The 23,893-nt window shown below is 41.9% G+C and overlaps 1 protein-coding gene across 8 annotated transcripts in view; it reads right to left on the reverse strand.

Moving 5' to 3' along the window:
- ADGRL3 (adhesion G protein-coupled receptor L3) overlaps positions 1-23,893 on the reverse strand; it is a 491,700-nt gene that overhangs the window by 40,871 nt on the left and 426,936 nt on the right. For all 8 annotated transcript variants that reach the window (XM_063423663.1, XM_063423656.1, XM_063423662.1 and 5 more), the window contains 2 exons: positions 17,580-17,646; positions 16,097-16,188 (listed from right to left, as the gene is read on the reverse strand). In XM_063423663.1, the coding sequence (XP_063279733.1) occupies positions 16,097-16,188; positions 17,580-17,646 (159 nt within the window). The remainder of the gene's footprint in view (positions 1-16,096; positions 16,189-17,579; positions 17,647-23,893) is intronic.

The following is a 23,893-nucleotide window of genomic DNA, read 5'->3' on the forward strand; positions in this document are numbered from 1 at the left end:
TCTTTATTTACACTTAACACCAAGACACATGTATTGCTGCATTTTAGCTAGTCTCCCATATGCCTGTAAACCAGATAAACAGCTACAGGCAGGTGGGCAAGCCTTCCCTGCTTGCCAGATCCACTCCACACAGGGATGTTCTTTGCAATGCTACTTCACACTTCTTCCTCCCTGCGATGAGGGGAAGTGTGTATACTCGTACAGGCACTCACACACATTTGCTAGCATGGTAGCTGCTGCCACACTTCTGCCCGTAGAAAAGGAGAGGCAATCCTTCTTCACATGGGCTGCAAAACTAGGATTATCACTTGCATCACCTCAGAAGGGCAGTGGGAGTAGAGGTGTAGCCATTGCTTGGGCCCAAATGTTGTTCCAACAAACAGAGGGAGCAGGGTGTTTTTGCCTGCTTTCTCCCACTGACTTTCTGCCCGGACAACAGAGCTGGCCACATGGAATCACTGCTGCATGTTAGGTGTTTTGAGTGTTTTCAGGAAAGCTGGAAGCTCTGCTGGGATAGCAGGAGGAGTAAGTAATCCATGTTACACTGCTAAATAACATTTAATCATCTCCTAAATTACCTTCTCAAAGACTGTGATTCCAATATCAGGACAAGAGATGAAATGTGAGAAGCAGTATAGGAACTCTGTCCTGCTCCTAGCCTAGTTTTCACATGAGGTATTACCTACAACTTTAAAGGAACTGCTGCTGCACAGGGGAGGGAGTAAACTTTTAGCTAGGAAGCAAGCAGCACCTTGAATATCTTTTGCCCTTTACCTGAAGGTGTGGGAACTGACAGTGGTCAGGTTTTAGGCTTCAGGCACTAGCTATAGTCTGTGGGAAAGACAAGTGAGTGACTCTCTCATTCTGGCCCAGGAAAATCCTAAGGAGGAATCCAAACAATCCTTGGGAGATGAAAAACCTTTAGCAGGTGATGTTTTTTTAACTTGTTTACTAGCAAAGATGTTTACAAAGAGGTGTAGGCTCTAAATGACCAATCACATTCATTGTACTGAAGTGCTGTATAAAAAGAGGGTTTTGAAGAATAAAGATCGCTCTCCACTTGCTAAATAAGCTGGGAGTCATGTCGTTATTCCCATGCCGTCCTTAAAACAATAATGACACTGAAGGCTTTGGTTTTCTTCTGCCATCCCCTGTTATTATGTGTAACACTGTAAAAATGAACACATTCATATCTAATCTTTGCAGCCCTTCCTCACTGTTTAGCCCTTCTGCATCCCAAATCAGGCAAGACTGCAGTGAGCCAGCACCTCTGCTTCCTTGTCTGCCTCAAGGCCCCCTGAAGTGCTGCAGAAGGCTCACAGGGACAAAGACCTGCCTATGTTTCCAAAACTCCTTCAGCCTTGTTGGAATGTGGCCTGGGCTTGGGCACGTTTGGGCTTCCATCTGCTAAGCAGAGCATGGGGCAAGGGGGAGAAAGATGAAGCAGCAGCAACCTGGGGGGACAAAGCAGTCCTGCAGAGGTCAGACAGACAACTCTGCTACAGAGATGCCATGGCAGCTACAGCCTTGAATCCTTTTCCTTTTAACAGGGCTTGTCACAAACAAAAGCATACCCATGTCGTATTCAAGTCTTTTGTTGTTTGTTTGGGTTTTTTCCCCTTTAGGTACTAGAATGAAAATGCAGCATTAAGTCTCCACTGAAGTTTATAAAATATGTATTATTTCACCACATGACCAGAAGAGCTCCCTAAGGTAACCCCTTATTAAGACAGTTCTTTAAAAATCACTATTATGTACCTAGCAGACCAGAACAGCTCCTTTGAAGCATTTCCAGTCAATCCCACTAATAAATATTTAGTGTGATGCAAATTGAAAATACACTCTCACAATCCTTCAGAAAGGTAGCCACTAGATAATGTTTACAGCTTTAGTCGCTTGGGATATCTTTCTCCCCAAGATTCCACCATCAGTGAGAGCATGCTATTGTCCTAGTTGCATACCAATTAACAAAGTACAAATAATTTTATTTTTTAACAAAAAAAAAAGAAGAACAAATTAAGTGGAAACCCCCCTCTTTTTTTTCTCTCTTTCCTCTTTTCTCATCCCCAGATAAAAGCTTCCTGCACTTCCAGAGTCTTTTAAAAATTATTCTCTGGATATCAGAAAAGTATTCTGCTCTGAAGCACAGCCCATTCTTGAATCTGATTGAAGAGCCTTTGGCTGCAGAGGTGTGCAGGAATGAAACCGTTATCTAGTGAAGATATGCTGCCTTCAGTGATGGAAAGGAATCTGTGGGTTAGAAGACCCCCAACAGTGCAAACTGCGCGCATTAGAAAATAGGACCCATTGATAAAGAGGACGGGGAGATTACTATGAATAGCTCCATCCCGCATCCACAGAAAAGAACAGAACCAAGCGATGAAAGAGAACATGGGAATGGTGCTGAAAGAATGAACACAAAGGACTCTTCACCAGAAGAACAAACTGAAAGTCTACTGCAAAGTTGATTGGCATCTATTTTGTACTACCACACATTAGTTTTTTGGTTGCAGGAGAAAGAGCGTGGATGCCCTAAGGTATGTAATTTGTAGTAGTTTTTGGCTTTCTTCACAGGTTTGAGATTTTAGTTTTTGGTGCAGCTTGAGGTTTTTCTCTTGTTCATTGTACAGACTTGCTGCTATTTCATGGCTTTTCTTTTCCATAGTGGAATTTTACTGCAATAAAGAAACAAAAATATCTGGGTTTTGGTGCATTTGAAAATCAGTGCTTTACAATTAGGGACAATTAGGAGGTACTCCAATGAGTAAGGAGTCTCCAATGCACCAATGCGAACAGATTTACTTGCACTACTCCCATTAACTAGAAAGGGAATGATGGGGAATAGCAGGCGTGCACCTTTCTGAAAATTTGCTTTTGTATTTACGCTACCATAAAGCAATCCTCATGACAGAGCACAGTGGGACCAGAGGCTGCTGTTGGTAGAACAAGTCTGTACTACACCAGATTAATCGGGGAACTTTCACTTTGAATTCAAGTAACATCCAATTAAAGAATATAAAGAAAATAAGGTGACAATTGGCTGGCAATACACATGCAGCACATTTACTCTGCACCTTAGCTGTATGCCTGACCATTTTCCTGCACAGTTTGCTCTTCTGCCTCAAAAGCGAATGACAGAAGCTTTAATGATTTTTCAATATTGATCTGACAGCTGGTTCATGAGACCACACTGATAAATGAAATTTATCAGCCATTCAGGTCATTCTTACTTGATGAAGGGTCTGTTATCCTCATAGCTAAAGAATGCGTAGACATAAAGACAAGAACACCAACATTAGAAATATAATGACATAGAGAATAGAGTTTACTGCTAGTTCCCCGCCTTCTCCCACCAGCCATCACCAAAACCAAAGGTGGACCAGCATCAGGTGTGCCTGGAACACACCAGCCAGCCTGGCTTGCTGCCCCAGGGAACTGAAACATAACTGGGAATGCTGGCTTAATGCACAGAAGCAGGCATCGCTAGCTGTCTGCTGCAGCTACCCCTTCTGGCTACCATCCCACAGACGTCAATGGACTGAAATATCTTTCAAATGTCACGGCTGTCCCCGGAGAAGAAAAGTTTTGAAACCCCAGCAGAGCCACCACAGGCAGCTTTCACGTGTTCAAGTGGTAAAACTTCACCCCGCCTCCAGCACCCTCTGCCTGTGGGGCTGGAGCGTGTTACACCAGTATCTTTATTGCCATTTACTTTTCCGAAGTGGAACTCTCAAACTGGCATATTATGAGTCAGACTGCAAAATTCTTGAGGTAACGGCATCAGAATCTTCTAAAGCCCTGGGTGACAAGGCATGGGCCTAATTACTGCCATTTCATGGGGAAGGGCAAAGAAAGGCCTCTGCCAGGCAAGGGTGAAAAGCAGCTCACTGCAGTGATGAAGAAACCAAGCCAGATCACTCAGCTCTTGTCACTGTGGGGACACAAGATTAGTCCAGCCATTTTCCTAGGGGAGTCTCCCCGACCTTCTGCGACAAGGCTGTGTGCCTAACCCTGCCTGTGTGGCAGGCAATGTGCAACAATTCCCAGGCCTCAGAGAGGTTCTGAACCTGTGATCCCTCACAGAAATCCCCATGTGTGCCAGAGATGGAGGATAGCTCAATATGTTCATCTCTTTACCCCTGTCAACCAAGGGCAGTCCCTCCTGCTCAGACCTCCTTTGGTCAATACTGGCAACCTGCAGAACCCCTACAATGCAATTAAATGAAATGAAGAGATGAGAGAATCTGGAGCTGTCACCCCAGCAACATGGGCAGGAGCAGGGCCTAGATTTCTATTACTGTGTTCACAAGCATGCAGGTTTCATGGTAAAGACTTTATACGGAGAAGCAACCAGCAGTAGATTATAAACGTACAGAATTAGAATTGGTTTTTTTATGTTGCTGTTACTATCCAGACCCTCACAAAGTTTTTCAGCAACTCATAATAGCATTTCTTCAAGGCAGCTGAAGGTTCTATTTCATCTTTGTACAGACAAAATGCAAAACTCGTGAACTCGGATTCCTTTGAGCTTGAGGCTAACTCTTCAAAGCAGCTCAAGAGAAAACCACCAAAGAGACCATAGCAGTTTTTACCCTGTTTCCAGCATGGATGTGTCTGGGACCCACTGCCCAAAGCAAACAGGTGCCTAAAGAAGTGAGATTTTCAAAGATGTCCTAACTCCCAGTTTAATTCTCTACACACAGGGGCCATAGAATTTAGTCTCTTATATCTCTCATGAAACACAATCTTTTCCATTTTACCAACTCAAGGGTTGTAAGAAGCTTATCTCTTGTGGTAGCAACAATTTCTGACAAAAATTACTTTAGCATATTTTGGGGTTTTTTTCACCCCGATGAAGTCTGTGAAACCTATCAGTGCTGCAGTAATACTGTGTCATTATCTACAATACATAAAACTCATCACTTAGACAAGAGAAAAGCCTTGGAAGAGCCTCAGTTCCCAGAAAAATGGAGATGCTGACTGGAAAACTGAGATTATATTCACTAGTAGTAAAATAGCTTCAGTAATAGCTGAAGGAGAAATTGTTGGAAAATCTAGCCTAGCACAGTTGGAGATCTAAAGTGCTATCTCCAGATTTGGTTAAATTCATCCAATACCTGGAAGTAAGTGATATAGCCCATTGCATTTAAATTATGCAATGCTGCTCCTCCCACAGTTAATGTTACACTGGTACCCCCAAAGAGGAATTTATCCCGTAGAAGAATAGGTATTAAAGATAGGCGGGGCTTCACCGTTCCCTGGAGAAATGCATTTCTCTACTGACTGCTGAGGAAACCTGAATGATGGCTTAGGTGGAGGCTTCACTTTCAAATACCTGAAGGTAAAAAGCTGATCTTTAGTGGCTGCATTATTCATTGAACCTGTGAAATCTTACCTCACCTCCCTTGTGTTCCTTTGCAGCCCAGATGATGGATAGCGGATGGTCTACCAATCTGTATAAATACCTAATTCATTTTCTAATCTTAAAAAAGCCCTGACTTTACCTTGGGGCAAAGACTTGCTAAGGTTAATTACACATCATGTAAAACTCTTTCAAAACCTTATTTAAGTTAGATGTCTTTCAATTTCCCAGAGTACCTTCTCCTTCTGTGATGAGAAAGGATTTTTCACATTACGTTCTATATTCCTGGGTTATTTCCAGACCAATACTTTTTTAAAAAGAAGTTGCTAAAATTAGCTACTTATAGCCTTGTTTAGATGCTTAAGGAATTTCAAAACCAATTCTTCCTAAGCTCAGGAACTCCTTTTGTACTGCCTATCCTTTTAAAACCCCAAGAAATACCTTTTTGTCATGAGGAGACCAAATTGCTGGGATACACATGGACAACCCAAAACACTTACAGACAATCTGCAACTTATGTTATATGAAGTAAATGACTTTCATGCACCTAGATCAGCAATACCATGAAATGTTAAAACTTTTACTTTTTTTTTGCAGCAGGCAAAGTCAAGAATTTACCTTCACATGAAGATTGGTTCTAAAATGCTGTTGAACAGAGAAAGTCTGTTATAAGAAAGCAGCTATCCAGCTCTCATTTTAAAAGAGTAATGGCTGGTCTTCTTATACTTTGAAAAGAGCTTTTTTTTTTTTTTAATTTAAGAAAGTATAGTTTTGAGAAACATTTAGACTCAACCTAGGTTTTTAATAAAACCCTACACAACTAATTGACTTTACATATTATAATTTTATACAACTCTTTATGGTTTAACTTTACTTAACTTGAATTTATCACTCTTTTGACAATTCCAAGTATTTCCCCACCTCTATTATAGCAGGAAAAGGATCAGTAAGCATGTGAACTGATGCTTTGGCCCCTAAAATAACTGTTTGAAAAGCAAGGAAAAACACCAAAGTGAGTATATAGGACCTTTAGTAGCTGTTAGGGGTGATGAAACCCAAATAAAAACAGATGGATGATGTGCCCCCTCAAAAGCATTCAGAAAACCCCATGGAATTAATTTTAACGTGGTGCAAATAAAGCAGAGAGGCAGATGTTTCCTGCAGGCAAGCAGGAGGGAAACACAAAATAAAGTGTGCTATTGTGTCTCCCCACTGCCTGCCAATATGAAGTAATAGGGATATTTTGCTTTTTCTTTTTTTTTAAAAAATTCAAGGATTAGAAAAAATTGATTTATTGAAGGAGTTGGAAAGTCCAGCACTCCCCTCATAAAGCAAACGGGTTCATCGTTAATTAGTGAAGGAGCATCTTCATGGCAAGAAAAATCAATAGGAAGCAATAAAAGAGTGCTTAAAGGATTTTGCCTTTGCATTTCGTGACAAAGTTACCACCTTGATGGCATGAAGCCAAATGGCTTCCTAATCTCCTTCCTTAGGCTGCTGGTGCTCATCACACCAACTTCCAAGTCATCCTTTACCAGTCTCATCTTCTGGCTCCTGCACTGTTTGACAGTAGCTGGTCAGTCCCCTCAACACATCTGTGACCATCTCAGGGGTCAGGGAGCCTGCCACAGCTTCATTTGCAGGCGAAAATCCTGCCTTTACATGCCTTGGAGATCTGTAAAGGTTGGGGCTCTACCACCTGGCATATTTTATATATACTGGAAGCCACAGCCACTTTTGATTTCCACCAGTAGATCTGCAAATATTATTCAGACAAATGAGGCCAAACCTTCCTTGGCCCTATGTGATGCCTAAGCCTATGATTTGGGGCAACGAGTGGCTAGACTTTTCTGCCAAAGGCAAAGCATCATCCTTTTCTGCTCAACTCACCCAGGGAAGTCATGTCCTGAATTCTCAGACTTGTCCTTAATTATTGCAATTGGAAAGAGCAATTCTGTTAAGTTCATCTCATTTTCTGTAAGTAATTAATTACCCTCAGAATTGCTTACCCTGTTTATTTCCTTCCTCCTAACTTTGCAAAGGCATGGCACAATTATTCAAGCCACACTGATGTGTAACCACATATCTAATTGTTTCCACACTATATGGATTCAGCAAAGCCTTTAGACACATTTGTATTATCCAAATAGCACCAGCAGGGCTTGCTGACAAAGTGTTTAAAATGTAAGGCCTTTTAAAACAATAATCATGATTTATGGGTTCACAGGAAGATTGTAGGTATTTAATATCTTCCATGACACTCTCTCAAATCAATAACCACTGATTGATTTTGGTTTTTTAGATTCAGAAAGGATGACACCTGTCAGTGGGAAGATTAGTGCTTTATGATCACCATTCAACATTAACACAACAGTCACAAAACATAGGTAAACAACCAAAACCCCAAACCAAAACAATCAGATATCAAACAAACTCTCCTGTGAAAAACTTGAACAGCGGCAGATTGCAACAAATGAAATCAGATGCTGCCATCAACATCTCTGGGGGAAAAAGGCATGCAGTCAAAAGTGCAGTCTCAGATGTTTTTCCAGCATTGGCAGGGCTTCTCCCTCTGAGGTGTTCGCAAACTTGGCCCTCGGGCAAAATACAAATGTGCCATACCTTTTCTTGGTAGGAAGCTTGTAAATAATTCATTTTGTGCCAACTCCAAGTGGTTCTTCTGGGTTTATTTTAGGCTGCCTGTTCAAGTTTGTTCATGCAGAGATGCAGATGAAGGCTATATAGGAGTAGCACTGAGTTAACCAGGGGACTTAGAAGCATGGTGCTTTCTTACACAGGATCCAGGGAGATCCAAGACAACTCTAGGCTTGTTCAGTCTGATAAAGAGGCGGCTGAGGAGAGACCTCAAAAATGCAGTTTCTGCTTCCTCAGGAGGGGAAGAGGAGAGGCAGACACTGATCTCTTCTCTGTGGTGACCAGTGGCAGGACCCAAGGGAATGGCCAGAAATTGTGTCAGGGGAGGTTTAGACTGGATATGAGAAAAAGGTTCTTTACCCAGAAAGTCTGGGGCACTGGAACAGGCTCCTCAGGGGAAGTGGTCACAGCACCAACCCTGACAGAGCTCAAGAAGCCTTTGGAAATGCTTTTTGAGTGTTCTCTGTGTAGAATCAGGAGCTGGACTTCAATGACCTTCAAGATATTCTATAAATATATGACTCTATGACCATCAGGCTGTGAAGACATGGTACTCTCTCTAAAGGCCATATGAAACACACAGACCATGGCCAGAGCTCTGGGACAATGAAAATAAGGAAGAAGTTTCTAATGCCCAGCTTAGTACTCCATGGCTAGTATCTAAACTTTGCGGAGGGCAAGATTTTTCAGAGAAAGAAGCTATTCCTTATTTTCCAAAGTGCCCAGATCATTTGGTTATAATTGCAAAACACTCCTGCTAAGATTTTTGGTGACAGAGAATCTGCACGTCCCAAGCACTGTTTAAACCCACTTACTTCTCATCCAAGTTTATCCAGACCCAAAGACTAGCTTGGGATCCCTTTTGGTTCATTAGGATCAGATTATCCTCTCCTGGAACAGGAATCCAAGGATGATTCCTTTCCAGATGCCATCCCTGGAGCTGCTGTGCTCTGAGCCTGCTGTCCCCCAAAACATGCTGCATATAGCACGGCTGGGTGGGAAGGAGAGATTTTTCAACGCCCTCTTCCTGAACAGCCCACTCAGTTAATCTTTCTATTTTGTTAGTAGGGCTGTATGCAAATCTTTAAAGAGAGCTCATTCTGTACAGGCACTGTTATTTAAGTTATAGGTAATGTCCAGTCAGGACATGGGTGCATGAAAACTTCCTCTCCACGCCTGCTGCTCCTAATAGGAAGGCTCATGTTGCCAGACTCTCAGCCCTTACTCCACAAATCCGAGAACTCTGAAGATAAAGGAATGAACCTTTTGCACCTGGATGATGTGCTGGGCAAGCTCCCAAGAGCTGGACAACCTCATTGTACTTGTGTCCTCCCTCTGCACTCCCAAGCAACCACAAACTCAGAGATAATGAAGGATTAAAGTGTTGCTGTTCTGCAAGTCCAGTCCTCTGGGTGAACCCAATGCAATATTCAGTTCCAGACCCTTTGTCATTGCAAACTATTTCCAGGTTGTAGCATTTTATGATTTATGATTATGATCTTCCAGGAGAATCTGGAAACCAATAGAGGATCTTAAATTTCCATAGAAAAAGCTGGAATAATCCTTACTGTCTCCTACTTTGTTTTGTATCTAAAATAGCTAGAACAAAGCATAAATTAATCTTCCATTAGAAAAAGCATACCTGCTACAAATTATATTTCTACAGTGATAATGTAAGCTCTTCATATCAAAGGCGAAAAGAAAAATCTTGCATTTTCAGAAGTGTAACTTATTCCCCACTGCACCAAACCCAGGATGTTTACTTTTTTCTGCATTTCAATCAGCTGAGTAAATAAAACTAAACTGGTAAACCCTGCTCCTGCCAGCAAAATACCGCTGTGTTGAATCAAGGATTTAAATTAAATACTTCTGCAGATGATTTTTGGAAGTTCTATTTAACCTTTGTTTTCAATTTTCTACCTAACTCAGGATTTTTTTTATGACTTAAGCAAACCCACAGGACTGAAACAACAAGCTAATCTGGGGGCTGGGATTAGTCATGTCTCTTTAAATAAAATACATATGTTGAAGCACGAAAATGAGCAGATAATCACTTACACCCATACAACATATGGGGAGAGTGGGTTATGGCAACGGTTTTAAAAGATGCATATCTTCAAAAAGGGCTTTTCAGTTTTGTGCCTGGTGCTCTCCATCCTTCACCTCCCACAACCCGGGCCAGACTCCCTGAAAGAGCCCAGACTGGGCCTTGCAAGGTTTTATATAGTAATAATCAAGGTTAAATCTTAACATTTGCTTCCTACTTTTGGTTGTTAAATTGTGCATTCTTAGATTTATTTCTTGCAAGTCTTTGAGACTTGCAAGAGACTTCTATGGGAAAAAATAATACAAAATAGAGGAGTACAGTATGAGTTTTGTTTCCACTCAGAAACTTGAGAGAATGTGTACATTTTTGTTTAGTCATTACATCAGGGCTGTGTGCCTTTAGCCATGGACCATTTGAGACTTCCATGGCAGCCAGCAAGCTGAGAAGGGCTCCTTTTGGTCCTTTGAGGATTGATTTCTGAAGGCTGCAATGCAGGACATTTCTGCTTCATCTCTGTTAATAGGATTTCAGCATGTGTTCTTGTGAATCCAGTCACAATGCCTAAAAACATTATCTTCTGTGTGCTCAGAATAAACACATGTTTTTCTGGGGAATTTCATGGTTTTGATATAGTGCTTATTCGTTCATTGTGGAAAATAGGATGGGAGCAGGTTTCCACAAGAGGAAGAAAACTGGAGCAGAACTACAGTGGTTAATGCCAGGATAAACTATCTCAAGGTCCCTAATTAATAGTGCCTCTTTAGCAACAAAAGATGCTCCAAGTTAAGACCATGGGCCTCCCTGTCTGAAGGAAAGAAAATTAGATTTCCAGGGTGACTTTCAGATGAGTTTCTACTGCACTAAATTAGTTTTTCCAACAAATGCAGGACTACAGCCTCATACATTCCTCTTTGAAGGAGTCCCCACATGTTGTGCTTTCTAAAGAGCATCCAGGTGGCCTATGGCACAACCCAAACTATACCCTGACTAAAACACAATAAAATGGGACAAAAAGGGAAACAAACTGGCAAAGCCCTTTGCCTCTTGCCTTCTTTCTTGTGTGTCTGTAACTCCTCTTGGTAGCTACAGCTGACATGTTGCTCTTCCAAAGTAAACACAGTAAAATCTTGTCGCCACATACTACGGCGCAGAAGAATGTCAGGAAGTCTGGTCTGGCCTGGGGAAAAACTAACAGACTCGACCAAGCCAGGCAGAGTCAGGGAGAGAAGAGGTGGGTGCCTGTGGGAACTTCAAAGGAAAGGTTATGTCTGGAAGGAAGAAGATGGCTTCTGGTCTCTGCTGAGAGGACCCTCCCCCCTCCAGCCATTTGGAAAAGTCCACTGTAACTTCAGGTGCAGCAGCTGCTTGGCCACCATTGGTGAACCCTTAATCTGCTAGTAGAACTTGCCTTTTCTTAGCTAAATGACTGCTCTCCCCTCACAATTTTCCAGTAGTTTTCCAGGTTGTTAACTAATGAGCCCCACACAGTGCACAATGAGAGTCTGCAGCAAAGACAAGAGCACAGATTTCACTAGAGATCCTCAAGAGCACATATGGATTACCATCAGTGTAGCTCCTCTCCTTTTCCCTTTACTATAACCACAATGACTTGAATGAGCAGTATTTAAACGGCTGCAGACCAAGCACTGCACTGCCATGTAGTGCAAAGGCACTTGAGGAAGGGCTTTGTCTGAAACCCTGTTTTGCACAGGGAATGGTGGTTTAGCATCTGGAAATGTGGATGGTTTGTTGTGCTGCAGCATCTGGCATGGGTTGGATGGAAACCTGGTGTACAAGCTGCCACAGTACACGCCTGACCACCTGGAATGGAGTTGATGGATGGAAAACAGAAGAACTGTGCTGGACTATTCACATATAATGTGTTTTCCGTTGTCACATAAGGCTTCCTACAGGAATGTGAATATGAAAAAGATTCATATGAAAAAGATTCAGTGTAGTCTTGTCTGCGACAGTCTGAGACATTTTGCCCATCTAACATCTTCCTGGCACAGTGGAAAAGCAAGAAGGAGAGACTTGGCTCCAGAAATCACTCCACACAGCACAACCTCCGGTAAAACACCCTCACAGCTGCTCTAAAGAATTCCAGCTGGTAACACATCCTCATGAGGAGCCATCTGCTAGCAAGAGTGCAACAATACTGTGCTGATATGCCTATAGTCTCCACCTCACAGGCTACAGGTGCAAGCAGCACAGCAGGATTTCGCCATCCAAAAAGTTTATGTAGTCCCTGGCTTGAAAGAAGTGCCTTCCCTGCAAGCTCGTAAGGGCTGGGAGAATCAATCCTCCAAAACAATGCCTTCCTGGGTACATTTGTTGACAGTAAATTAGTTTGTGCTCAAAAGCCTTTTTGTGCACCCTTTGCATTCCAGTTTTACCCTCAGATGGGCCAGAAGTGAGATATGTGTGATGTGGACAGAGCTAAGGACTAAACAATGCTGGTCTCTGCCCATCGCTGCTCACCTGTGTTTGCCAACAAGCCACACACAGATGAAAGAGCAATGGCCACAGAGGACATCAAGCACCCAGAAAACACCATTGTAAAAGTCTGGGAAGGAAAATCCCCTCCCAGCCTGTGTCTGGGGGGGCATGCTGAGAAGCTACATACACCACCCAAGAGGCAGCTGTTTGGGTAGTCTGGCCTGTGCCACTTCACACTAAAGAGATCTTTAAAGGGCTGGACAGATTCCCCACTCTGGATGAATCCTTAAAATTTCTGTATAAGTGTACTGAAGGAAGGCATCAAACAGAACTTTTTCATAAGGGCCTAGGTAAAAGCATGCTTTGGGGATGGTGCCTCTTATGAAATGGAAGCCAATGTCTTCCTGACATCAGTGGCAGGCACAAAACCTCTTGCAGTTCTGAACAACATATCCCACACACATAGGTTCACATCTTTTCCCGGCTACATGCCTCAAAAGTAGGACTAGAGTACGAATCTTGCTGTCTCAGTGGGCACAACCCACTGAATCAGCTAAGTACCAACCTGTCGTAGGGAGGATGCCACTGGCATAGGGGGAAGGACCCAGATATGTGGTTACCCTACTTTCCTCTTGAAAGTGCTGGGCTAAGCCAGAAAAGTTAACAAGGACAAAAATAAAGCAGCTCTGTACTCATCAAATCTCGTGCTGGGTAACCCTTGGGTAACCAGTGGCCCACCGCAGGAATGTCAGAATCTCCCATGCTGGCACAATAATCCAGGGACTGTTCCTGAAGGTTAGGGAAGTTTATTTTTACAACTTTGCACAGTGCCTAGAAATCTATCAGCCACACAACATCTGGTTCAGGCACTGCCCTTTGAATGGCTTTTCTGTTGGTGCGGTAATTAAAGGTATCCCAGGTGACACCTGATCCCTTATCAAGTTCATTAATTTAAGTGGAGTTATTTGGCTTTCTATTTTCTATACTTCATAATGCATTTCTAACCTTTAAAGTGACATAGGCAAGGACCAGATTGCAGGGGCGCTTATTAACAGCCTATTAAAATATTTTATGGCCTTTATTTTTACATTGCTATAGGGAATCAAGTATTTTGCTGTTGTTAAACAGGCTCAGGATTTATGTTGCGAGAGCTTCACCACAGCCTAACACAGAGTAATGCTAGGAAATGAGCTGGGAGAACAAACTCTCATTCAGCTCTCCATGTGCTGTAAAGCTGTCACATGCAGATGGCAGCAAGGGGCCCTCCAATGCACCTCTTGGTTTGATTTGTTTTATTAAATATAAACTGATACAACAAGATGCAAGGCTCTTGGACCTGGGTGCCTTTTTGCTAACCCTGTAGACCCACGGAGGGAAGCTCAGAAAGGATCTTTGTTGTCCCCTGTGAAATACTACATTCAGTGGTTTTTTATTCCAGAGCTGCTGTAACACATCCCTGTTTTGCATCTAACTTAGAGCCAATGACTGTGCAGGAAGACCACGATCTTACCTGCAACAAGACTATGATTGTATCTAGAAGACAACTATGATCCTACTGAAAAAATTTCTAGAGATCGCAAGTCCCTCACTTCCCTAAGAAACCTCCCTCCAAGGTAAATTCCCCTGTCTGTTAAAAATCTGCACTTCCTCCTAACTCAAGCACATCCAACACTGAGACAACACATGTCTTGAATTTAGAGACTTAATGATGTCCTGCTTAGGTATTCAGATTACAATCAAGGCTGTTCTGAAATGCTTGGTTTGATAAACTTCCTAGGGTGAGCCTGGCGTCTTCCCGAGTTTATGTTATGTTGCTCTTATTTTCTCAAGCATAAAAAGTAATTTGTAATGAAGCAACACATTTGGAAGAGTATCAGCAACATACTTAAAAGTATTTTAATTGCTTTTGTTTTCAAAACGTTTTAATGAAGTCAAATCAGGAATAGACACTCATCTGCCAAAGAACCTATAAAATATTTTACAATGACATTATAATTGATGCAACTGGTTATATAAATTCCTGGCATTTTAAACAAAGATACTAGAGATTAGCTCAAGAAGATTATTCAATAGGCATTTATTACTTCTGCTTTAATTATACGGGTTTTGTTTTTGTGGGTTTTTTTCCCAGTTTTTAATTTAAATGTCACACTGTAAGATGATTTTGTGTGGGTAACCTTAGAGAGACTGTTCTCAGCGAGCAATCCCTTAGCACTAATGCATGACAACAGCCATATTAATAAATATTATTAAATGTACCATGCCTTTAATGCCTCATCCAAAGTCATATGACAGACTATCTTTCTGGGATCAATCCCGGATATCCAGGAGGGATTGCTCCTTTAATTTCATTTTACAGCAGAACAATGGCAGGAAAAATTGAGGCTCCCTGCAGAGCAGACTCCCCACAACCTGGGCAAACGAGGGCTCTGAGGGTTTCTGAGCTCACTGGGGTCTCCCGCACTTGTGCAGACTCCAGCTCCCATTCCTTCCAATCCTCGAGGAAGAAGCTGCACCTAAGAAACTAAAACGACCATGCCAGGTGGTGGCACACCAGTGACACTGCAAGCTCTGCCTGCTGAGAAGGTTTTCGGGGTGGCCCTGACCAGGTGTAAATCAAAGCTGTATCTGCAAGAGCGGCTCAGCAGTAAGAACAACAGGCTTGCTGAGAGCTGCCTTGCAACTGTGCGATTCCAACATCTTCTAACGAGCTCCCCTTACACCTCTTCTCCCCTCCTACCACGAAACAGAGAGGAGAACCCACTCCAAGCTGCGTTGCACCATGCTCTCCTTCCCTGGGTGAGCACTAAAGCGCTGACTCCCAACAATTTCCTCCTCCCGAAGCTCATTAGATGGTTTTATTAATTAGCAGGCTTCTCATCTTATCATGTGCTGCACCTGAAATCTCGCTTGTGTTTTTGAAGAGAGTAATTAAAGCCAGAGGTAGTTGAATAAACAGGCACTGACAGAGACTAATACTCTAGCAATATAATGAAGCAGCTTGCTAGACAGTAAGATGCCCAGGCTCAGATGTTAACCCAGTACAAGGGCAAACAAAACATGCTTTGGCTGGCAAGCACATCCACCTGCTGATGTGGGCACCCCCAGGTAAATCCTCGCTAACTTTGCTCAAAGAAATCAGACTCTGGGGGAGAATTTGGGTCATGGAATCTGTCAGGGGCCAAAACAAACAGCAAACAAATAAGGCAGCCACCCTCAGAGCACACAGAAGTAGTAATAATCAACAGTTTCAACACCTTCCCTGTAGAGACTGCAATAATTATCTGGTAATTATTGGGCACAATTTCCTTTATATAGATTAGAAGGTTACCTACTTCAAGGACAGAAAATGTAGCTTTGCCTCCTTCGTGCAACATTGAATGGAAAATGCCGACAATGGCAGCCAAATCCCAGTATAGTGCTTCATCAGCAGTCACTTGGTATCTTTTAGAAACCACTCTGCGGTGCCGTAGCCCAAGGTATTGTCCCTGGTTAGCACTGCTGCTGGCAGAGCTGGTTCCCCTGTTTTGCTGCTCAGAGGAATGAGGGAATAAACAGCAAAAGACAGAAACAGGCAGATAAAAACCACTTACTTGATATTGTCAAGACATCCAGATTCGGGTTTCAGGATGGCAGTATGATGAAACATTTTATAGAGAGCAATCCCAAGGAAGATGACATTAAGCTGCAATGGAGGGGGAAGAAAAAAAAAGAAAAGGATTATGTGACACAGCACAACATGACGGGGAGAAAGTCAGCTCTTCTCTGTAACAGATGGGTTACTGTGGGAAATTAGCTCACAGTACAGTTTTATAGTGACTGAATCACAGAAAATTTCTAAGCATTTTATAAGGTGACCTGGCCTGTAGATTACAGGACTGGTGATGCCACAGCCTTACCAGAGCTGTGCACTGCTGATACAAGGCTGGTTCTAACCTCAGCTGTCGTGCTTCAAACAGCATTATGGAAAATTAAAAACAGTTGCTGTAAGGGCTTTCCTGTGTCTGAGAGATGTACAGTCAGGAAGAGTTACTCCAAGCATCTTACATGCCCAGGCCCATTGTAATGAAGGGTAAAAGCATCTTTTGCTGTGAATACACCTTTTAAATGCATTGTAACAAGGCAGATGGGCAGGGAAAACACAACTGATGCTTAGCACAATGCAAAGCTGAAAAACAAAAAGACAAAAGGGTTTGATTTGTTCTGTAAGAGATGGGATGGTGTTTCTATGCCTCAGTGTTCACAAGGCGGCCAATTCCTGAAAAGGACTTTCCCAAAAGCCCAGTCTAGGATTTGAGACATAATCAAAAAGGGAAGATATCTTTTTAGGAATGAATTACTTAAGGGAAAAAAAACCCCAATAGTTGTAGTTCATGGCATGGTTCCCTTCCTGATGTGGAGGACTGCTAAAATGGCTCCCAAGTTGCAGGAGAAGCAGAAGAAGCAGAGACAATGTCTGCATTGAAGTGAGAGTGCCTGGTTTTCTGTGCTAGCCAAACTGTAGTCTAGTCAAAACAAAGGATGGTTTATTTAAGCCATATTGTAGTGATTAAAGTATAAGAAAACTCTAGCTGTCTCTAAAGTTGGGTTCTCTACCTTGTTGCTGTGTTAGCTGATATGCTGGCAATGTGCTAAACATGAAGTCACACAAGTTTCAACTTCTGCTGGTTAGGAAAATCCCTCATCAAACTTCTTTTCCAGTTTGGACTTTCTCCCTTGCTCCCAGATCTTTTTTTTTTTTTTTTTTTTGCATTATCAATGCAAAACTTCACTCTGGAATTCAAGACGGGTGCAAGCAGTGAGGGGCATCAAAACAGTCTGGTACTGCTAAATGTCCAGTGGTAGAAACCAAACTTTGCAAGTGCCCATTCTGAAGCTCCCTGGTCCATTTTGATCAAATATTTTGCAATGCAAAGAGCCTCTCATAATGAGGGTCTAATTGCTGTGCCAGGTGGGGTCAGAGAAGAACATGCCTTCCTCAAATTAATCTGTGTAAATTAAAGATAAAGAGAAAAGGGACAGCAAAAGTTTTATTTCTTGACCTGAGAGATGGAGTAGTTAATTAGGAGTTCTTACCATAATTATCAAGGTTGCCGGTCCTATAAAGCTCCAAATGAAGTAGGTGTCAAGTCGGAGCCAACATCTGTAATGAAACACAGGGGAAAGAAGGCATTCAAGGACTGCACCCAGGACATACATCAAGAGTGAGCGAGTGACAGAGAAGAATGTGAGCTGCAAAACACGCCGGTGGGAGACAGGAAATATTACATTGCTTGTTCATTTAAATGCTGAATTATGTGCCCAATTTCTGACAGCGCTATTGATGGAGTAAGATAATTACCTCTAGAGGAAGCAGGGAGAAAATGGCACAAGGCCTATTTGCTAAGGCTTTCTGCATCTGTCGGAAAAATCCCTTAGACTGTGGCTTTTTTTAAGGAAGGGTTCTGATGAACATCCACAGAGCTTCTTCTTTGCTTTGTGCTCCTCTTTGCTCTCCAGCTCTGATGCAATGCAAGCCGTCTGTCAGCTGTCAAGTGAGATGACATTTCTCCAGCAAGTACATCAGAGAAACTTTGGTGCAAATAGGAAGCATGAATTGGATAACAGAAGGCTGAGGTTTAATTAGGTTCAGCAACTTCTCCTTTAAAGTGTTTTATTTCCCTGAACCTCCTGAGTGTTTTGTTTCCACTAATGTTTCCAGGGTTGCATATGGTCTGCGCTATCACAAGAAGTTGATTCATAGCCCAAAACTAAATTATTAATCGCTTAATTACAACCACATTTAATACTCCCCACATTTTTTAAGGCCCCTGGGAAATTACATTTCCATTCCTAGTTCATTCCAGGCGACAGGAAGATAAAATGGAAGTGACTCGGTACAAGACAGACGAATGTAAATTCCAAGAAAGTTTCACACGACGTTTAAAATAATAATATCTTGTTGTCTTTGCAATGCTGCAAATCACAGTACCGTTTATACACAAAGGACTGAGAAAGCATAAAACCACTCTTATACTAAACATCCGATGCAATTTCATGATTAGGCAAGTGACAGGAACTGTATATATGAATTTATCATGGTAGTGGAGATAGCAGTTCTCAAAAATGACAGCTCTAGTGTATGTGCCTAATGTTTTTTCCCTTCCAATGGACTTGCAACAGGCAGAAAGGTCTCTGCCAGCAGCCCCATGGGAGATGATCAGCAGGAGATGTCTGATGAGAGAATAAAACATGCCCTGAACCTCTGTGACTAGGAAAAGCCAAAATAATAATAAATTCAAATATGCATAGAAAACTTCCCTCCCTGACCATATAAATTTCAGGTCTCATCAGTGCTGGCGATGTATTGATATATATATATATATATATACACACACACTCATAACACTATTTGTCACAAATTAAAATACTGTCACTTCCGTGACTGTCATTCCTGAACTGCCACTGCAGCTGCTCATCCAGAATTTTCATGTGATAGCATCAAAATCTTAATGCAGGAGGCAAACAGAGGCTTTCAATGCAATTGCTAGGAAATCTTGTTTCCTCCATGGTTGCTGAAGTTCAAGGTGATTTAGATGCAGCTGGTAATAGAACAACATGAGTGACTCAAAACTACTTGAGACTGATTCCCTATAGGAAAAGGTTTATGTGATCATGACATCTGTGTATCACCCATAATAACATCTGAAATATCACCCAATTGCAACTAGATTTGACAAAGGAATAGAGGTTTCAAGGATAATGAAGTCCCTGTAAAAAGTGCCCCCCATTCCTAAACAAGGATGTCTGCATAGCAGCAGCTCACATATCTGCGCAGCATTTATACCTACCCCATCCCCCTCAGGAAAAATGAGTAACTAGTGCTTATGCCTCAGCTGCTGCATATAAATCACAGAATGCACAGCCTAATCACTTTTTTCTACTGATAATGAGTGCTGGTGTGTGGGAGAGGACTCAGAGGGTTGTGGGGGTTTTATTTTTTTTTTTAATGAAAGTATTTTGAACTTTTTTTTTTTGACAGTTTAACATTCGAAACAACCTCCAGCCCCTGCTGCCCAGGAGTTTGGAACACTGTATTTTAGTCACCATCAACTTGATTTTCCTTCGGCAACCTGGCTCTTGGAAGGTCTGGGGAGGAGGAAACAGATAAACCCTGTATTTATTACTTGAAGCATGGTGACCACCCTACAGTCACATCTGGTGTAACTGGTTTTGAATGCATATAGACTGGGATATGGGGAAAACCAGAGAAAGCTGAAATACAGAATGAGCAAAAAGCTGTGCCAAGCTCAGCAAAGAAGAGCAAAGCAACTGGTTCCTTTTCCAGACAGCAAAAAGAATGACATTTTCTATTCTGCTCCCCTAAAGTATCTGTCTCTTCAGGTGTAAAAAAACAACTGAGTGACATGAGACGGATGCTGTGCATGAGAAATAGCAGAGAAACCAGGTTCTGTCATTAGGATAAGTGGGGGCCTGGCATGGAGCAAAAGGAGCCCTAGGAAAGATGGCTTCACCTAAGGTGAAGCAAAGCTTGTGAAAAACAGAGAAGGCTATTTTAGGCCTCTCTGCAAACTTCAAAGAATGCAATGTCATTTTTATTTGAATAGAAAAATTACCCTTCTATGAAACTGTGTATGATACTCCTTCTAGGGGGACTTAAAAAAAAAGCTCGGGTTTTTGGTGGTCATCAGGAAGAGATGAAACTTTGAACCTGTTTAAGTCATACCTCATTAAAAATGCAAATTAAGACCAAAACATCAAAAAACAGGCACCCCGCCAATTGCGTTGTGGAGCTGTAAATTGCTAATCAGACAAGTACCACACTGAGCTTTTCTTGCCTTAGAAGACAAAAACCCACACGCACAATGAGCTGCATAAATGAGCTCCTCAAAACAAGGAAGCAATCAGGCAGCTCACTTCCCAGAGTTGCTAATCTTGGGCTGCCGAGTTACTTGTGACCCTCCATGCGCAGCTGCGCTGTGAGCACGGGTTTGCCACGTTACGAGTTTAGGCTGTGCTGCCATTAAGCAAACAAGCTCCTTCAGGGCCCAGTGCAAGGCAAACGATTCTCATGAAATGTGTGTATGTAGGGAATACTGCTCAAAACCCCATTGCTGCTTCTAGGCGTTACCCCAATGCATTCAGCTCCCATTACAAGCTCTGTGGCGCTGCTCTCCTCTACTTCTTAATTTTCTCTTTTTCCACAGTGGCAACTCACAATGCTCACCTAAAGCTTTGCCCAAATAATAAAGACTACAAAGAGTTTACTCTATTTTCTGCATGAAGAAAAATCAAATACTAAACTATCCCTGGTGTGCATTAAATATAACCAATAAACAATCATTAGCTGCCACTGGACCATAAAATTTGAAGAGCCCTAAAGATATCATGTTGTTCATAGGAGCTCAGTGGTTTGTTTCATGTGGCTGTACAGCCTCCTTGTCAGGGTACAGTAATGGGATATGTATGCACCAGACATGCCTTTCAAGGGTGCAATATAGGTTCTGCTTAATGGAGTTCAGCATCCACATAGCTCACACTTCCTCCTCCAAATGCTGGCAGCAGCACTACAAATAAAACAAGTTCAGTGGAGCCACCCAAGACAGACCACATTGTTAGAAGCTATTTTCTGAGCAGCATTTACATGCATGAAATGTCGGCGCCTGGCTGATGGACTCAGAGGCTGTGTACATACATAGGGCTTTCATTTTGCTTTCTGACAGCTGGATTGCTTACCATGTATATCCTGCTTTATAGCATTCCAAAACGGGGGAAGAAGGGGGGGAGAAACAAAAGAGAGATCCCTGCCATGATGGATTTGATCACCAGTGGATGAATATACCTACAAGTGTGTTTTCTAAAATATATTGAACCACTCAAAGTGTAGCTGTTTTCCTCTGCAATTTGTAAGAGGCTTTGATACAAAACCCAGGAAAGTATGGAAATGTGAAATAGCTTCTTGCTCCTGATTTGCAATGGCCTTCTTCTAATGAGTCCTCTCAAAGGCTGCTAAAGCCATAACTGAATTTTCACTGAATTTTAGATGCAAGTTATTTTCAAACACTAACTACAAATGCAAGTACTATTTTCTATACTATTTTCTTGGCATTTTGTAGCATTGCCCACCATGACCCTTGACACTGAGGAAATGGATGGATTTGGTTAACACACAGGATAAACCAAATGATGTATCTTTTTGTTTTGGTTTTTTTAAAGTGCAATCACAGTGTCTTCATTTTTGCAGCAAAACATGACTTGTGGCCATTTAAGACACAGCAGCTGAAGATACGGCCTGTAAGAAATGGTCACTTGGAAGTTCATTACAGCATTGCCAGAATCTCTTTGGCAATGTGCAGGAACCACACTGTCAGCAGTGGGCGTCCTGCTTTTCATCTTTACTTTAGAGGTTTCAATCAGAGTAAGGTGAGATGCAACATTTCTGATCTATCTGAGGGAAAGGACCAAACACAGTCAAGCTAGCCTGAATGAGATGATCTTTTAAAGGAATCACTATGCTGCTGCTTAGCCATAAAAGCAAATTAATCTCCTAATATCAGGGGTTTGAACTGTTCTAAAACAAACAAAAAAGGAAAAGGATCGATCCCTATCTTTGAAATAATTAAGTGTATAAGAGTATCTTTATGGAGCTGCTACTCCAAAATGCCAATATGAATACTAGGACATAGAACACTTCAGAAAATCACAAGCACCAAGTGATGAGTAAAGCAACAGAGAGAGGAACAAGTGCCTGTTCCTGGCTATGTAATCTGAGCATGTGTTACAGGAGGGTTGGATTTAGAAAAGAAAATGAAACAAGAAAACCCTACACTGCGTGTTTAAGCAAATCATTCTGACATGTATGAATGGTGGCACCAAATACCAGGCAAAAAAACAAATAAAACTAACAGCTCCATAAGTCCTGCTTAAACAAATGCAGTAAATAATGGAGGGAGGCAAGTAATATATTCCAGAGGATGCTTTACAAAACCTGGCAAAACCAAGCAACTTCTTGCAATCAAATTATGTATGCCTGGCATATAGTTCACTACAAATTCTAATCAGTTCTACCCTTCTAATAACATTATACTGAAAAATACTTCATCATCCATCAACCAGATGGAGCATGATAGTTATATAAAACATATTGTATGGTTTTTATTTTCCTCTATGAGAACGTGATAAAATTGTGCATTCTGGAATTAAAAATTATAAATAAATATTTTAGATTTGCAAATCTCTGTAAATATTTATTTGCAAAATATTATATATACATATTTAATCATTAAAAATACCACTTTGTGCTGTGGAGAGGGAGACATATTTTATTGGCACACACACAGGACTGCTGCCTCTTCAATGCCAAGACAGAGAAGTGTTCCCCTTCAGTGAATTTCAGCCAAACTTTCTGCCTGTACCTTCCATGCCTTGCGCACCCAAGGTCTATTTGCAAAAGCCAAAGGGTGAAAAGTGTGGGAAGCAGCCACAAAATACTACACTGCGAACTGGACAGGTTATGACAGTGCTCCAGCAATGACAGATATGCAGGAAATTACTTTCCAGACAGCTGGAATATGTTTGAGGCTCAATGTGCCCAATGTAGGCCACTGTGAAGAGCTATGTGAAGAGCACAGGAACACCACAGTTAAGAATAAATTTGTCTAAAGGTACAAGGCAAACTGTTTCCACACCTGATTCAATAGGTGCTTACATAATGCTCAAGAGGGGGAGTGAATAGAAGAGCTTGTTGGGGCAGGAAGCAGGTGGCAACTGATGGAAAATCTTCAAAAATGGCAATCAGCTGTTGTGTTACTTATTCTTTGCCCTCTAGGGCTGTAAAAGTCAGTCAAACTACTTTGGATAAATTGGTAGAAATCCTTAAATCTTACACCCTCCTACCCTTATATGTGTGGGCCATTTCCTTTCCTTTCCACAACGCCTGACATTCATACAAATTCAGGTTGCTGCTCTCCTACTCATGGGAGGAACACAACACAAGTATCCATCTGGGATCCAAGCCTGCCTGCTGGCATGGTAATGGATCATGAGAAGCTCCGCTGCTCTACAGATCTGCTTTTTCAAGAAATAAAGGTTCATATACCCTAATAAGGATTTTTCAGGCAAAAAATCTGCAGTTGAACCTAACAGAAGATCAAATGCTGCCATGGCCTGATGCGATCTATGCTAAAATAGAGCTTCAGAACCACCACTGGCTCATTGCTATATATGCCTTCATATTAAGCCTTTAACTCAGTTAAAGTGACACTGGAAAGGCAGACACAAGGGAAGAAAGAAAAAAGGTCAATAAAAACACATTGTTAATCCTATTGTAGCAAAGATGGCAAAGAGAATCAAAGGCTCCATTAGAAGGTGTTGTTTTCCATTAGGCAGTG

Source organism: Prinia subflava, chromosome Z (assembly GCF_021018805.1).
Source record: "Prinia subflava isolate CZ2003 ecotype Zambia chromosome Z, Cam_Psub_1.2, whole genome shotgun sequence".
Taxonomy (NCBI): Eukaryota; Metazoa; Chordata; class Aves; order Passeriformes; family Cisticolidae; genus Prinia; species Prinia subflava.